This window comes from Sphaerodactylus townsendi, linkage group LG02, assembly GCF_021028975.2.
Source record: "Sphaerodactylus townsendi isolate TG3544 linkage group LG02, MPM_Stown_v2.3, whole genome shotgun sequence".
Taxonomy (NCBI): domain Eukaryota; kingdom Metazoa; phylum Chordata; class Lepidosauria; order Squamata; family Sphaerodactylidae; genus Sphaerodactylus; species Sphaerodactylus townsendi.
Window position 1 is genome coordinate 74659211 of NC_059426.1, and position 16804 is coordinate 74676014.

The 16804-nt window shown below is 42.6% G+C and overlaps 1 protein-coding gene across 1 annotated transcript; it reads left to right on the forward strand.

Annotated features, from left to right (window-relative positions):
* Nucleotides 1–2486: 2486 nt before the first annotated feature.
* PSMD13 (proteasome 26S subunit, non-ATPase 13) lies at nt 2487–15505 on the forward strand. The gene is made up of 13 exons (XM_048486314.1): nt 2487–2747; nt 3735–3813; nt 5440–5474; nt 5575–5630; nt 6199–6242; nt 6487–6573; nt 8254–8425; nt 9205–9284; nt 9373–9498; nt 12018–12080; nt 13712–13792; nt 14112–14228; nt 14679–15505. The coding sequence occupies exons 1-13, from the start codon at nt 2653–2655 to the stop codon at nt 14772–14774; spliced, it is 1131 nt and encodes a 376-aa protein (XP_048342271.1). The 5' UTR covers nt 2487–2652; the 3' UTR covers nt 14775–15505.
* Nucleotides 15506–16804: the final 1299 nt, after the last annotated feature.

Below are 16804 nucleotides of genomic sequence, written 5' to 3' on the forward strand. Positions count from 1 at the left end.
GATCCAGGACCAACCAATCAGGATTGGGTAATGAATTGAATTGGATTCCCAACTCCTGGAGCTTGGGGTGGGGCTGGCAGTGTATCACTATCACTCTCAACCTGGGGTATTTTAATAGAATCAGTTTTGGATGGGACAAAAAAATTAGTCCAACCACTTGCCTCATGCAGCTGTTCATCCACCAGCTCTCCAAAGGTCAAATTGTTACCATATTTCTGACTGCTGCAATACCACAAACACTGGGAAAGTATATTGCAGAAAAGGGCACTTTAAAAAGCCTCTTTACAGTCCCAATCCAGAAATGTTGGAGTTTGTGCTCCAACATCACCCATATTCGTGAAAACATCACCATTGGCAGCATTTCCACTTATGATGATTGGGGAGAACAGAGTCCACATTCTTTCTTCTCCCCTTCTTCTGTACAAGCCAACTTTGGAAAGGCAGTGAAAGAGCCTAAGCATGTCTACACATACCCAAATATTTATATTTTAGTTAAAGAGTAATCAGCAACTGGAGTCCAATTTCCTCTTGGTAATTATCCTTGCTTTGGAGCAATGTAACCCCCCCCCCCCCAGCTGTTCAAATATACCTCTCTGTTTTGGAACCAGGGAAGGCAGACCTCTTTCCATATTACCTTGCTTACCATATGATAGCCTCCTCCCAAGCCCTGCTCTCACTCCTCTCTTTCTGATGGGTAGTGACCAGAGGCAGGGGCTTTTCAGTGGTGACACCTGGCATATGGAAAGCTATCACTTTTGAGGCTTGCTTGGTACTGTTTTTTTTTTAAGGTTCCAGCGCATTTTTTTAGCTGTCAGGCAAAACCATTCTTTACACAGGCTTTTAACTTAGGGTTTGAATTTTTACATTGTTTTTACAATCTGCTTTGAGTCTGAAGACTGTCAAGAGCAGGGGTAGGGAACCTGCGGCTCTCCAGATGTTCAGGAACTACAATTCCCATCAGCCTCTGTCAGCATGGCCAATTGGCCATGCTGGTAGGGGCTGATGGGAATTGTAGTTCCTGAACATCTGGAGAGCCACAGGTTCCCTACCCCTGGTCAAGAGGATCACTTAGGTTGCAAAATGTTTTGTACACTCTGTTTTTATGCTCTCTGATTCTACTGGGATTTACAGATTGGTTTTTTAAGCATTTTTATGACTTTGTGACCTGCCCTTAGGGGAGCATATAAATGTGATGTGAATATACAGAATATATTAAAATTCTTAGCAATTGTCATAAACCACGAGAACTGGTATTGACATTTGGAGAATGCCACAGTAGCAACGAAAACTGAAAAACATGAGACATATAGATCCAGTTCAGGTAGAGTTTAAATGTACGGGAAAAGGCATGACACTCAACTACACTTTTTCAGCCTTACTCAAGCTCCAGTCATGTTTACAAATGATGCCATTGTTACACATACTTAGGCTGTTCTCCTGGTGTGTTCTGGAGTTGCCAATACAGAGGACATCAACCAGGAGAAAGTTCTCTTTTTCAGCTTTACTAAGAGTAAAGAAAGCACACACATACAAAACGTGTAAGGTTAGTTATTTGCTGCTGCTTTCCACTACACAAGATACTAGGGATGACTAACACTACTTCATCTCCACCTGCCTAGGGATTTCAACTCTGGGTTGTGAAATTCTTAAATATTTGGGGAGCACAAAGCTTGGGAGGAGGTATAGTCTCACCAGGGTAACATTCCATAATAGCTCCCGCCCCCCTCCCCAGCAGCCATTTTCTCCAGGGAAACTAATCCCTGTTGAATGTATTGTCGAAGGCTTTCAGATCCTCTGAAGATGCCAGCCACAGATGCAGGCGAAACGTCAGGAGAGAATGCTGCTAGAACACGGCCATACAGCCCGGAAACCACACAGCACCCAAGTAATCCCTGTTGCTTGGGGATAAGATGTAATTCTGGGAGAACCTGAAGTCTGACTCCCCTTCAGTCTTAGGAATCATCACTGCCACTTTTTCGTTTCTCTGATTGATTTATTCTAGTATGTTAAAGTTCTGCAATAAATGCACTTTGTTAACTGGAGCTGTTTTAGAAACCAAAAACTACACACACAGTTCATCAGCTTGATCCGAACAAGCAGCAAATGGAAACTGAACTAACGGGAACAACGATTCCAAGTCGGACAGCCTATGAATTACTATTAATTCATATATTACGCAGTGGCAATTTTTATTCAATAAAGATCGACACGCTTGAAACAGCGCGCGCGAGGCGGTAGCAACAATCCGTGTCCTCTGTTCTCCCTCCGTGTGGAGGAACGTTTTGCGGGAGACAGATAAGTGGTCAGGACCAGACATCACCTGTAGGGGGCGGCAGAGGGCAGCGTGGGGGGAAGCAAAGGGAGCCGAGCGTTTTCCCAACATGCATCCAAAGTTCAGGCCTTTCGGAACGTCCTAGGCCGCCGTTGTCATAGTGACCAGAATCGCGTCTCCTTCTCCCAGCGACTGTCCGCTCCCCAGGGAATCAATCGATGCTGCGCTATGCGGGACCATACGGTACCCGGCATGCTCCGCGCCGAAGGTGCCGGAAGTGAGTGTGCATTTCCGGCGGCAGGGCGGCCCGGCCTCCTGCTTCTGTTGCTGAGTGGAGTAACCGCGCGTTCCTTTCAACTGTCCCTTCGCCGAGCCCTGCCATGAAGGACGTACCGGGCTTCTTACAGCAGAGCCAGAGCTCTGGGCCTGGCCAGCCCGCCGTGTGGCACCGTCTGGAAGAACTCTACAACAAGAAGTGAGTGAATGAACGTGTGCGGGGGCCGGGGCCGTTGCTGAGTAGCTCTTTGTGCCTGCCTGGGGGGAGACGAGTGTCATTTTTGGACGGCCCCTCCCTACAGTTCCTTTAGCAGTGGAATCTAATTAAGTGATTCTGGTTTTCTCCACCTTCCACATGCTCATCTTCCCCACGCCTGGTAAATTTGAAGTGGCTTTGTAGGATTAAAAAGATCCATTCTCCCTGGAACAAATTGATGAAGCATATCTCACTCTGAAGATGAGTGGGTGGGCTTTGTCTGCCCTCTCAAAACGATGTGTCACTTGCCATAGACCAACTTTGGGATAAAACATTTGCTTTGTGGTACCTGACAATTTCTAGTAGTTGTCGCCTTGGTGGGGCATAAGAGTTTGTTCTGTGATGTATTACTGGATAAATCCACACCTTTGGGAGTATTCTGTGGCCTTCTGGCTGCTGTACTTCTTCCTCGCTTTTTCATTTTGCAAAATCAGTTTCTGATGCTAAAGATTCTCTGTCATGTCTTTCCCCATTAGTCAGTCAAGTAGTTTGCTTGAAAGAGCACAGCAGAAATACCCATTCCTCAGTAATTTTGGACTGTTTTCCAAACATTTGAACACAGATTCTCCTCCTTTCCAGCATAATATCAACAGAAAGTTATAATTCCTTTTTTAAATGTGTGGTTAGGAATGGGTGTAAATATATGGGCTTGTTGCTCTGGCTCTAAGGCATTGTTTTACTGTCACAGATCGGGCCAGTGGAGGGAGGGGAGGCCTGAACAGGGTAGCCCTCTGTTCAGGTTCAGGTTCAGTTCAGGCTTGTGACTGATTAAATATGCTGAGACAACTCCTCAGCCTTTCATGTTGATCCTTTTTTGACACATAGGGATTTACATCCATGTGAATACGTAGAACCTTTCTTATTTTACTCCATGTGCATGTTTGTCATTTCATTAACTCTTTCAATTTGTGTACATGTGTGTTTTTACAGACTCTGGCATCAACTAACTCTGCAAGTCTTGGACTTTGTGCAAGACCCCTGTTTTGCCCAAGGAGATGGACTTATCAAGGTAATCACCCAAATATTGTAATCATTGTGTTGATGTCAGGTTGTATTCTGAGCATTCTCCTTCATCAGCTGTTTTCAAATTGTTAATAAAAGGCAGCAGTAAAGTAGGAAGACAGTCTCCAAGGAATCAAGTAAATCTGTATTCCTGCTCTTTTGTGTCTAATCATATGTGGCAACTCTGTCTCATAGTATCATAGAGTTGGAAGAGACCGCAAGTCCATCCTGACCAACCCCCTGCCATGCAGGAACGCATAATCAAAGCACTCCCAACAGATGGTCATCTAGCCTCTGTTTAAAGACTTCCAAAAAAGGTGACTCCACCACCCTTGAACAGACCTAACTGTCAGGAAGTTGAGAGCCAGTATGGTGTAGTGGTTCTAATCTGGAGAACTGGGTTTGATTCCCCACTCCTCCACCTGAGTGGCAGAGGCTTATCTGGTGAACCAGATGTGTTTCTGCACTCCTACATTCCTGATGGATGACCTTGGGCTAATCACAGTTTTCAGAACTCTCTCAGCCCACCCCCCCTCACAAAGTGCCTGTTGTGGGGAGAGAAAGGGAAAGGAGCTTGTAAGCCACCTTGATTCTCCTTACAGGAAAGAAAGGTGGAGTATAAAGCCAAACCCCTCCTCCTCGTCTTCTTCTGCATGTTGTTGTTCATAATTTCATAAGTTTGCATCCTAATTTTTAATAATCTATTTCAAAATAAATTTTGAATTGAAAAGCTTGTATCCAGTTAGATACTTTAACTTTATTTATTTATTTATATTTTTATTTGTATCCCGCCCTTCCCAAGAAGGTCTCAGGGTGGCACAACAGTAAACTTAATACAGATATAACAGCCAGTAAAATAATAGTTAAAAACAGTTAAAAACAACCACAGATGGCAAAAATCCTCCCATTCATTCATGGGAGGCCAATGTTAGTACTGTTAGTACTGATTACGCCGTCTGGAAATGCCTGGCAGAAAAGCTCCATCTTGTAGGCCCTGGAGATCCCCAGGGGTAGAGATCGGGTGGCCTGCCATCGTGAACACGAGTTGGGTGTCATCCGCATATTGATGACACCTCAGCCCAAAACTTCAGACCAATCCAGCTAGGGAGCGCATGGAGATGTTAAAAAGCATTAAACCTACATGTGCTCATATTCATATTTCTTGAGCCAATGGTAAGAGGAATTCTATTCTGAACATATAATGCTGGTTTTTTACATCAATAATATAAAATGAGCTATAATACCAATTCTAGGTGAGTTGCAAATGCTTGGACCTGTTGAGAGGTCTGTGCCGCTGCAGGAGTTCCTTATCACGTGTGGACTTTGGTCATTTCCAGAAGCCAAAAGTTTTGAGAGGCTATCTTGTAATATCTTCAGAATCAGAATATGTGGGCTAAGTTTTCTACAATGGTTTGTTTATGTTTTGAGAGGCACATTCTGGAGTCGCTTCCAAGAAGGCTGCAACTTGTTTTTCTAGAAGTCTGCTTGATAGTATATGTGCTGTATTATATATACTTTTAACAATGAACTAAACACTACTTCCCAAGTAGGAAAAAATCATATGAGTAGTGATGACCAAGTTGTTATCCAAACTGTGTTGCCTCAAGCTATCTCCTTTTTTCTTTGTCTACAGCTTTATGAAAATTTCATCAGTGAGTTTGAACACAGGTAAGGTTTTTAGAATACTTTACCTTTTTAATATTATGTTTTCAAATTACATGTAATTTTTAAGACTAGTTGTCCTTATTAACTCCGCTCTGTATTGTAGGGTGAACCCTTTGTCCCTTGTAGAGATCATTCTTCATGTAGTCCGGCAGATGACAGGTAAGTACTTTTTCCCTTTTCTTCAAAACTATAAGCCCCATCCAAAGGGGGGGGGGGGAGAGAAGGGGGTGAATCTGCTGTGGGAGCAGTGCACCTGCCAGCAGATTCACTCTCTCTGGAGCACTTTGTCCACCACCGCCACTCTCTACAGTGCTGGGCTGTGGCACTGACTGTGACGCCAGCATTCCCATGCTGTCTCCATTGGCATAGTGGCAGTGGTACAAGGCGCGATCAACGTCGGCACATTACACCGGCAGCCTGGGTGGCGTAAATGTGTTAAGCCCAATGGGGGCTCCTCAGTGGTGGGGAGACTTTTGTGCTTGCAAGGCCTCCTCATACCACTGGGGAGCCCCTTTGGGAGCACCCAACTCATCTGTCAGAATGCACATGGATGAAGCCATCACTTGTAAAGCCTTTAGTGGCAATGGAGGCAAACCTGTTTCTGATCTTTTCCGAAGGACTGTTATGAGTGAAAAAATATCCAAAAAGCCCTCAGTCTTAAGACTTCTGTGATATATTCAGATATCTAATTGAATCCTTAATGTGTTTTTTTGTTTTCACTCTTCAGATCCTAAAGTGGCTCTCACCTTTTTGGAAAAGACCCGAGAAAAGGTATGTGGACTGTCTAACAGATACTATATACATATATTCAATCCATAATGGTTGACATGTTTTCCATGCATGTTTTATGTTGAACATCAGTCTGTGTTCCAGTATCACAAAGAAAATTACTAAGGATAAGAATAAGGTGAAACCTGAGATCAGGCTCAGCCAATACGTTTTATGGTATGGTAGTTTCTCTAGCTAGAAGAATAATTTTTCTGTGCTGTGTAATCTGTGGTTTGTTTGGATACAGGTGAAAAGCAGTGATGAAGCTGTGATTCTGTGTAAAACTGCCATTGGTGCTTTGAAATTAAATATTGGCGATCTGCAAGTCACAAAGGTGAGTCCAAATAACATTTGCTGTCACAGGATGGAATCTTCACTTTTGTATCAGATGGATATTAGGAAAAAAATATGGTAAGGTTATTGGAATTGACTGCCAAAGGAGGTGGTGAGTTTCCCTCACTTGCAGTCTTCAAGCAGTGGCTAGACAAACACATGTCAGGGATGCTTTAAGATAATCCTTCATTGAGCAGGTTGGACTAGATGGCCTGTATGGCCCCTTCCAACTTTATGATACATTTTTTGGTCTCTTCTGGTGCCTGTCTGTATATTCCTAGGCCGTTTCTGCACGGCCCCCTCGCGCCCCCACGCCGGCAGGAGTTCCGTCGGCGTGGGGGCGGGAGCCTGCTCGCACGCAAGCGCGCGAGCAGGCAACGGGGAGGCCGGCAGAAGGCAGGGCGGCTCCACACGGAGTCGCTATCTCGCCCCACTTACTGTGTCTTCCTCGTCGCCTGCAGGGCATCGCAGCCCGCCCATCGCTGCCCTCCGACCCCTGGAGGTCGGAGGACAGTGTGGGCGGAGCTACGATGCCCCGCAGGCTACGATGAAGACACAGTAAGTGGGGCGAGGGAGAAAGCTCTTCCCGGCGCGCTGTTCGCACTGCGCCGCAGGGAAGACGATCCCTCAACAACAACCCTTTAAAGGGTTGTTGTTTAGGGCGGCTTGACGCCGCCCTGGGGGGAAGGGAAGAGGCGTATCGCCGCTGCTGCGTTGCAGCAGCGGCGCCTGTGTAACGGCGAGCCTGGGGGGCACTGCGCCCAGGTGTCAAAAGTAAGAACGGGCCGTGCAGATACGGCCCTAGTTAGTATTGAACTCTGTGTAAAAGTCAAAACTCCTTTTGATTTTTGTTCTAATTTTGATGCATTTATTTGAAATTTTTATTGAAAATACAGTATACCTTTGAAAACAGTGTCTTTTCTGGCAGTTTTCTGACATTTGTATCTCTTGATCATGGATCGTTGAACAAAATACTTGTGAATATGTCAGACAGGGTGATTAGTTTCCTCCAGGTGGCTAGAAACCTGAACAGGTTTTCAAAATACTTTGTTTATTTATTTTGCTCATGTCTTTTTAACCTTTAGTACATATCAGTATCCATCGACTTACAGATGTTGATGTAGAGCTGAAATTTCATTTTTATGACCAAAGGATTTTAATGAATTATCCTGTTAGAAATTATGTTCTAGTGCTATTCAGCCTTTTAAGATAGCTAACATGGGTCTGGTCACACTCTTTCAACCTCCTTTCCTCTCAGTTCCCTTGCACTGTTAGAAGACCTAATTAAAAAGATAAGCATGAAGTGGTTGGTGAGATCAATACCTGTTTGTGCCTTTAGTCAGGCTGTTTTAAAAAATATTAGGGACTATTGAAATGTTAATAAAGAAATTGTCTTTAAGCAGCCATAGTTCATAAGTTGTAGATATGCTTCTTTCAGGAAATTTAAGACTTTCAGTAGCACAGATTCTGTTGCCAACACAAATAAAATGGTTGAATGTACTGTAATCCTTATGTTAATCTTGCATTGCATTTGGAGTCCTTCAAATATTGCAGAGAATCATGCACCAAAGTGTTGCAGGAGAGTCTTTACTAGTGCTAAAGCAAAGCATCATAAGGATGGTGAGACACATGTGTGAAATACCTGTGGGAGTTAAGAATAGGTGTCCTTTTTTTCCTTTAGGAGACCATTGAGGATGTTGAAGAGATGCTGAATAACCTTCCTGGTGTGACATCTGTTCACAGCCGTTTCTATGACCTCTCCAGCAAGTATTACCAGACAATTGGGAATCATGCCTCTTACTACAAGGATGCATTAAGGTTCCTGGGATGTATAGATGTTAAAGACCTGCCAGGTAATTGTATCTTTTTCTTTTTTTCTGAGTTAAGCACAATAACTTCATGAAGATCTTTGTTTGTGGGGTTGAATTCCTGAGCTGATAAGGTAATCCTCAGTGTAACTGATGGGATAACGTCAAAAGTTAGATAAAGGGAAGCAATGGTGTGGAAAATTATCTCTCAGTGGTTAATATGGGGATGTATAATACCATTCTACCTTTCATGTAACATGGCGTGGAAATATGAAGGCTGTGTCTGAAGCCTTGTAAGGCAGAGGCAGTCTAAGTAAAACCTCAGTTTTCAAGATGGATTCCTTGGCACCTGTGCCTCTACCATGTGCTTTTCTTATGACTGTTATCCCCCCCCCCCCCATTGCCTCCATTCTCAATTCATGTTCCTTTCCCTCTCTTCTGCAAGCCCGTTATAGGACAACATATTTTCAAATCAGAATTGTGAACATAACAAATTGTACAAAATAAGTGAGCAAAGAGAGTGTGTAAAATTATGTTGATTTTGTTTTTTTTTCTCAAAAGTCCTGGCAGAAGAATTTGCCACTTTTCTGTGTAGAATGCTTGCAGCCCTTTCTTTCACAGGACATAGAGGAACACATGTTTATGCTTGTGATAATACAAAATGCACATACATAGTCCAGGCAACATTAGTGTCAACATATGATTAAAAGTTATATGGGTGCTTTTTAATGGAATGTCTGTTAGGGCTGAAGGTACCAATAAGAGACTAAAATAGAAAGAGGGCTTTATGACTGTTACTTGAGCCAGAGATTTTTCCTTTTCAGTGGCCGACCAGCAGGAGAGAGCCTTTACTTTAGGATTAGCTGGACTCCTGGGTGAAGGAGTCTATAACTTTGGTGAACTGGTAAGTTCAGTCTTTTTAGTTAAAGCATTGGGGTAGAGGGGGTGGCTGCTGCAGTCTCGATAACATCCTGCTTTATTTACTTTCTCAGCTGATGCACCCTGTACTGGAGTCTTTGAGGAACACTGATAGGCAGTGGCTGATTGACACACTCTATGCCTTCAATAGTGGCAATGTGGAAAAATTCCAGGCTTTGAAGTCAGCATGGGGCCAGCAGGTTAGTGGATGGTGTGACTTGATAGCACTCTGGGAAAGTACCACAAACTGTGATTATATATTACACAAGGACAGAAAAAATGGTGTTCTTGATTTATACAGTTCTGCTAACAAAGTTGACTTTTTTCCCCACTTGCCCTGATCATTTGGCCTGTTCTGTGTGGTTAGTTAAAGAATATTCCATAAGAATCTTTTTTGTTTTCTGTATCCAGACCTGTATTCATGCCTACATAACTTGTGACCTACCAAACCTAGTACGAAGCTTCCTGTTTTTGCTGCTTGCCTAAGACTACCAAATAAAGAGTCTTGTCAAATAATTGGCAGGCCCATGTACACAGTTAGTGGGCTATATTCTGTTTAAGTTGTGCAGGCATCTTCTGATTTCTGCATGTGGCTACTTAAAAATCAATATCCTGATGATATCTCTTTCAGTATTCCACTTATTCCTTTTGCAGTCAAGACTTTGAGGTAATATATTTAAAGGTTGCATATAAAAGTAAGATACAACTCTGTCATAGCGAGTCTTGCTGGCTCTACCAGTGGTCTATCCAACCCAGTATCCTGTTTCACCCAGTGGCCAACCAGGTGCCTTGGAGGACCAACAAACAGGACATAATATAGTTAAAATAATTTATAAAAGAGTGCAGAACATGGAGAAACAGAATGGTTTCTGGTTGGCAGAGGTGTCAGACAAGGATGTATTTTATCTCCCTAGCTCTTCAATCTTTCTGCAGACCATATCATAAAGAAAACTGGAGTAGTTTTAGATGAAGGAGGAGTGAAAATTTGTCAAGGAGCATTAACAGTTTGAGATGTGCAGATGACATGGCATTACTGGCAGAAAATAGTGAAGTCTCGAAATGAGTATTGGTGAAAGTTAAAGCAGAAAGTGCCAAAGCAAGTTTACAGCTGAACATAGAGAAGACAGAAGTATTGACTACTGGGGAATTACTCAACTTTAAAGTTGACAATAAAGAAATAGACATTTTTCAAGATTTTCTGTTTGGTTCCATCATCAACAAATGGAAGACTGCAGCCAGAAATCAGAAGGCAGTTATGACTGAGAAGGTTAGCCATGAAGGAGCTAGAAAAGATTCTTAAGTGTAAGGATGTGTCTCTGTCAACCAAGCTAAAGTTAATTGTGCTGTACTATTCCCCATTAGTATGTAAGAGAGTGAAAGGTGGACAGTGAACAAAGTAGACAGGAAGAAAATGTATTGATTTGAAACATCGTATTGGAGGAGAGTTTTATGAATATCGTGTACCCCCCACCCCCATCAGTTGGTTCTAGATCAAATCAATCCTGAACTTTCCCTAGAAAGTAAAATGACTAAACTGAAGCTATTACACTTTTGTCGCATTATGAGAAGACAAGAGTCACTGGAAAAGACAATAGTGCTAAGAAAAGATAAAGGCAGCAGGGAAAAAGGAAGTTTCAACACAGGATGGATTGGCTTGATAAAGGAAGCCACAGCTCTCAGTTTTCAAAAGCTGAGCAAGGCTGTTAATGTTAGGATGTTGTGGAGGTTTGTAATTTATAGGGTCACCTGGAGGTTTGTAATTTATAGGGTCACCATAAATCAGAAGCAACTTGATGGCACTTAACACATACACATTAAATGAATGTTCAGGATTGTACAATATATAAGCAGTGAGCAATGAGGTAGAGTAATAAAGCTAAATATGTACTTAAGTACATTTACAAGCATTAATTCTAAACCCATGTGTAAACTGGCAAGACTGAGTTTCAAAGACCAAGGTTAGAGGCTCCAGCTAACCTGATCCATCCAGAATCAAGAAGGATGAAGCTAGAATGGAGAGGACGAAACTAGAATAAAAGTTACTTCCTTTATGCCCAATGACCTCTGTTGGCATTATTCTAATTGACCTATTTGGCTAACCAGGTGACCCAGCCAGTGAGATGAGTTGCCATAATGAGACCAGATACTCTGCAGCTGTATAGGCCTAATCAATCAATCTCCTTGGGTCCCTACTCTTACAAGATGGAAGTCCCTCCTGGATTATTTGGCCTTGAAACTGCTAGGCCCAATGGTCTTGTTGGTCCCTGAGTCAGCCTCCCATCTTCCTTTTGAAGTTGCAGTCAGCTTAACATTGAGTTCTCAGAGAAAGATTTTTTTTTACTAGACCTCAACCTGAGCCAGCGTTTCTAAATATATAAGAGGTGGCTAGGCAAGCTAATCTCTTGATATTTGTTGGCATCGTTACATCTACTGCCAGTTAATTCCACAATTAAATTACTTATTTAGTTTTTTAAAAATTCCATTCGTCTGTCATGTTACTGTTGTTCATCAGCTTCATTGGGTGGCCATGAGTTCAAGAATTATAGCAGAGGGGAAAAGAACAGTCATGTGAGTATAAGGCTGTGGTTACCTGGCACAGAACAAATGGAATTATTAGTTCTTCTCCCCTGTAGGGAGCTATGTGCTTGAATGAAAGAGAACTAAACATTCAAAACAAGCTGTTTGAATAACTAAAACTCTGCACTATTATGTTTTACAGCCAGACCTGGCTGCAAATGAAACTCTCCTCCTACAGAAAATTCAGCTACTGTGCCTCATGGAGGTGAGTCAGCAGTGTAAATAAAACTATGGTGTCCTTTTGCCAGAAAATATCACTAGGAATGGTGTACTTGGAATTTTGTTTTCTGTTCATTCAGTAGGTCTTTTGTCTTAAGTACCTAATGAGCTCTTATTGCAGAATGTAGATTTATTTATTTTGTGCATTCTTCATTCTTAAAGAATTTTGGAAAGCAAGAGCTGAACTGAGTATTCCCAAAAAATATCTTGTCTGTTACTTTTATGATGATATCAGGTACACTTCCTTTATATTGTGAGCCAATAGGAGTTGCTATGTTACCTTTGGCCATTCCATTGCCTCTAAAATAACTGAATAGGCTATCCAAGTTGGAATCTTACATCTGTGTAAGAAACCATTTCATAACCATGATCTTGTTTGATCTGACTGACCTTATTGAAATTCCTGTTTTTCTAAATGGCGTAGTTTCTTTGCACATGTCTGTTTTTAGGTCTCAACATTTTTATTATCCAAAGCTTATTTAAACCATTCTAACGTAGGCAGAATTATGACAGAGTTCTTTGGGCTTCAGTATTCTGGTAACAAAGCAAAGCTTCTGTTTAATTCAGGTGCTTACCCAGCAGAGCATTTTGGCATCAGCTGAATCCATTTTTTATTTGAGGTTTGATTGCTTTTTTCACAACCCTATCCATGAATAGCGGTGAGCTTTTAAACGAGAACTTAATATATCCTGCTATGAAAAATTTAGCTTGTTTGCAAGTCAGTTATTTTACACAGACAGGGAAGGATTTTCTTAATTCTCAACTGGACTTCTCCCCCTCTCTCCCAGTCACTCACTCTGTGACAGCAGCTGAGAGCCAAGGCACCTTGGAGGATTGAGAGCTTTTGTGAAATCCCACCCTCCCTTTGTGGAATTCCTATGTAATTCCCCAAGATGAGTCCTGAGCCACTGGAAATATCAGTTAGGCCATGTACACACATACCCCTGAGAGTATCCTTGTTTTTTATGCTGGTGTGTCGGGAAGTAGGCACCAGGAGGGAAGTTTTGTCATGGTGTGACTGAGTAGCTAAACGATAGGTAAGGATTGTGTATACTCATTCTGGTAACAAAGCAAAGCTTTATTTGCACCATTCTGCAGAGTTCCAACACAGATAAACAGGAAGTGCTCAGCACAGAATGAAAGATACAGCTCTAAAGACGTAAATATAAACATGGAGAATAAATACATGGAGAAAGGCATAAACACGGAGAATGGGAACACATGTAGAAAGGATACTCTCTCTCCTTCTCAGCACTCACACACTTTCTAAATAGATAAGTTTTTCATTCCGATTGTATCCATGGTTGATAAACTCTATTCTTACTCTCCATGGAAGAGTGCACTATAGATGCCCACCAAAATGCAATTTTAAACTGAGTAGATGAAAATCTCTGTTTTAGCGCAGGTGATATCCACGTCCTCTGGCTGTAGGCTCTGCCTCTCCCCAGCTATTGATCACCATGTCATCCTGTGACTAACTGCCATGTGGCTATATTTTCTTAGGAGAAATGACCTAGTTCATGACAAGGATAAGTAAAATAGCTTTTCTGCTGATAAAAAGGTAATGTATTTCTTTGGAGTGAAGGCCAACTTAATCTTAATTTTGTTTGACTGCAGATGACCTTTACTCGACCAGCTAACCACAGGCAACTCACTTTTGAGGAGATTGCTAAGAGTGCCAAAGTCACTGTGAATGAGGTGAGTTGCTCCATAAAGTAATATATGAGGAAGCCAAATGTCCTGAGCTTTGGTTGAGTGTATTGTTAATTGTTGAAAAGCTTGAGGTGTGTAATCCAATTCATTTTAAAGTATTCTTTGTTAAACTCAGGTTGGTGAACAGTTTCCAGGCAAGTAATGACCGAGTCCATAGCCTCAATACTTTCTTTCCTGTTCTTATTAACTGCTTTATTTTGATTTCTAGGAAATGCTTTGACTGCTCAATTGTACAGTGATTTACTTGGGAACAGTTGAGAGCTTTTTGAAGCCAGCAAAGGTTCTTGCTTTCCTTGTTCTGCAGGTGGAGCTGTTGGTGATGAAGGCACTCTCCGTGGGTTTAGTAAAGGGCAGTATTGATGAAGTGGATAAAAGAGTTCACATGACATGGGTCCAACCACGGGTGCTGGATTTACAACAGGTAATCATGGCTGAGATCTTGATGCTGCAGCCTTTTTTCCTGGTTGGCCTGGAGTTTTGCAAAAAAGCCTGTCTCTGGGTGGGATTGAAAAAAGGGGAGGGAGCACTGGTAAAGCACTCTTTTTCTTTATCAGTAATTCTGTGTTTCAGGTAAGGTTTTTTGTCGAGCTGGCCTAATAATCAAGCTTACTCAGATTGATTCCCTGTGCCTATTGACTTAGTTACGGGACTTTCAAACCTATACAGGATAAATATCTTGCTACCAGATGAGATGAATTTTACAAAATGATAGACACCACTGAGAGACATGCTACATGTTAATCTCTAAAAGTATTGGCTGTTCCAGGGAACATTTTGATAGAGTTATAGTTCTTGGTTTTATTACCGTTAACAACCCCTGTTAACATCCATGTTTCCTGATTGCTAAAGTGCTTGTGGATTTCCTTCCTAGATAAAGGGCATGAAAGACCGCCTGGAGTTCTGGTGCACAGATGTGAAGAGCATGGAGATGTTGGTAGAACACCAAGCCCATGATATCCTAACATAAAGGACCTTGCACTGGCTGGAAGAATACCTTGTACTGTTGCTGAAACTGGCAGTGCCCTGACCACTGACTCTGTACTGAATTCTATTAAAAGGGGGGCTAGGGGAGGAGGGGAAGGACTACTATTCTGATGCTTGTACAGAGGACTAAGTGGCCTTTGCTGTATAACCCTTTGGTGCTTGGAGTCGGGAATTCCCTCCCATGTACTAGCATTGACCTGGCACTCATCAGGGGAGCTCCCATCCTACTGTCACCAAAAGGGGGAATAAGGGCTCCATAATGGTGGATTTAATTGGTCTTGGTTTGGGGCTGCTGTGATGGAGGATGTCAGGGGTGGGAGCTCTGTGCTAACGGTGGAGGTCATTTGCTCAGCAACGGGTGGCAGCAAAACGTCCATTTTGTATTTGGGGTGCAAGAGGAAAGGGCCATTCCAGGCATTCCTGGTGGACCTGGGGGTGGGGAGAGCATGACCCTTTCACTGGGACCCTTTCTCCTATCAGCCCAAAGGTGGCATAACTAAGGACAAACACCTCTTTCTCCCTAGCTTCCCACCTGTTTTGCAGTAGAGGAAGCTGCTGAACCCCATAAATGAGTTTTCCAATAAAATCATACATTTAGTGGATTTGTTTTTATATCCTCCTTGGGTTTGCTCTTGTCTTTTATGAAAATTTTATCCTGAAGTGTGATGCAGTAAAAAGCAAACTGCTGGAATAAATCTTCGCTGCCTTCCTTCATTGTGCTGTTCTGTTGTTTTGTGTTAAGACCCACTTATGCACTTGGTAGAGGTCCTGTTTAAGGTTGCTCAGGCTGCCAAACCTGGGTTGACTTGGTATTTGTCTCAGTAGAATTTTGGAAAGTATCGCTGGTGACATGTCTTATCAGGAGGACATGATTCTGGCCTCAATTCTTCTTGCCAACCTTTTCCTGTAGTGCAGCGTTTCCCAAACTTTTCCATGGCCCAGTTATTTTAATACCTCCTCCATGACCCACTAAAAATTTTATAGCCTATTTATTAGTAAAATAAAACAAATTTGAATGTCACCCCACCATGTGTCTGCCCATGCTGGTTCGGCAGGGGTGAACCCAGCCCTGCACCTGGCCTCATCTGCATGCAGCAGCATCAGAGGCTCCCTGGGGTGCCGCTTTTGTCCCCACCTCCCTTGCGGTACCAGTGTCTGCTGCAAGTTGTGGCTTTGTCCCTGGCCCCTTTCTGGGTGATCGAATGGCCAGGGAGGAGCCCCAAAGCTGCTGTATGGTTCCAGGTGGTCCGGTTCCAGGTGGGTGATGCCCTCCGAGCAAGGACAGGGGTGGGGTGGTCAGCCCAGCATTTTGCACACCGGGTTATGACCCACCATTTGGGAAACGCTGCTGTAGTGGATGACTGGATTTTAAAATGTATTATAATATGCAAATGTATCAATTTAAGATGATCTCCAGTAAGCTCTAAAACAGTACTTACCTGTGCTGGTCAGATTCCTTAATGGTGAGGGAGAGACACAGAAATAAGCTCTAGTGGAAGGCAGCATTACAGCCTTGCTCACTACACCTGACAGGTAGCTAACAGCAAGGACAGGTCAGATACTGAAGGTCACTTTGCTCAACAATGTGCACGTTTCAGTGTCAACAGTTAATAGCTTTTTCCTTCAATACAAAGTTCTGTCACTGTAGCCATGGATATAGTGAATTTCTTATTGTTACTTCACAGTGTTTAGAGCTTCCCATTTCTACTTATTTAAGCATATGATGTTCTGCATAGTAGTGATCAGTCAATAGCTAGCAAAGAACTCACCTTTGAGCTCATTAGGGGGAAACTGCCCCTCTTTCAATAATAACTGTATATAGAGAAACACTGACTCTGCCTGGCGGCACCTGTAAATAGTCATGTAAGTGTAATTCTTTCTGAATGGAAAGGCTGCACATTATGTGTGCTTCAATTATTGTTGCTGGGACCACAGTTTAAAGGAGAAAACAGCAGTTCAACAACCTTTAGGCTGTTTGTGGACCTACAGGCAGAATTTTCTTACACAAAAGAA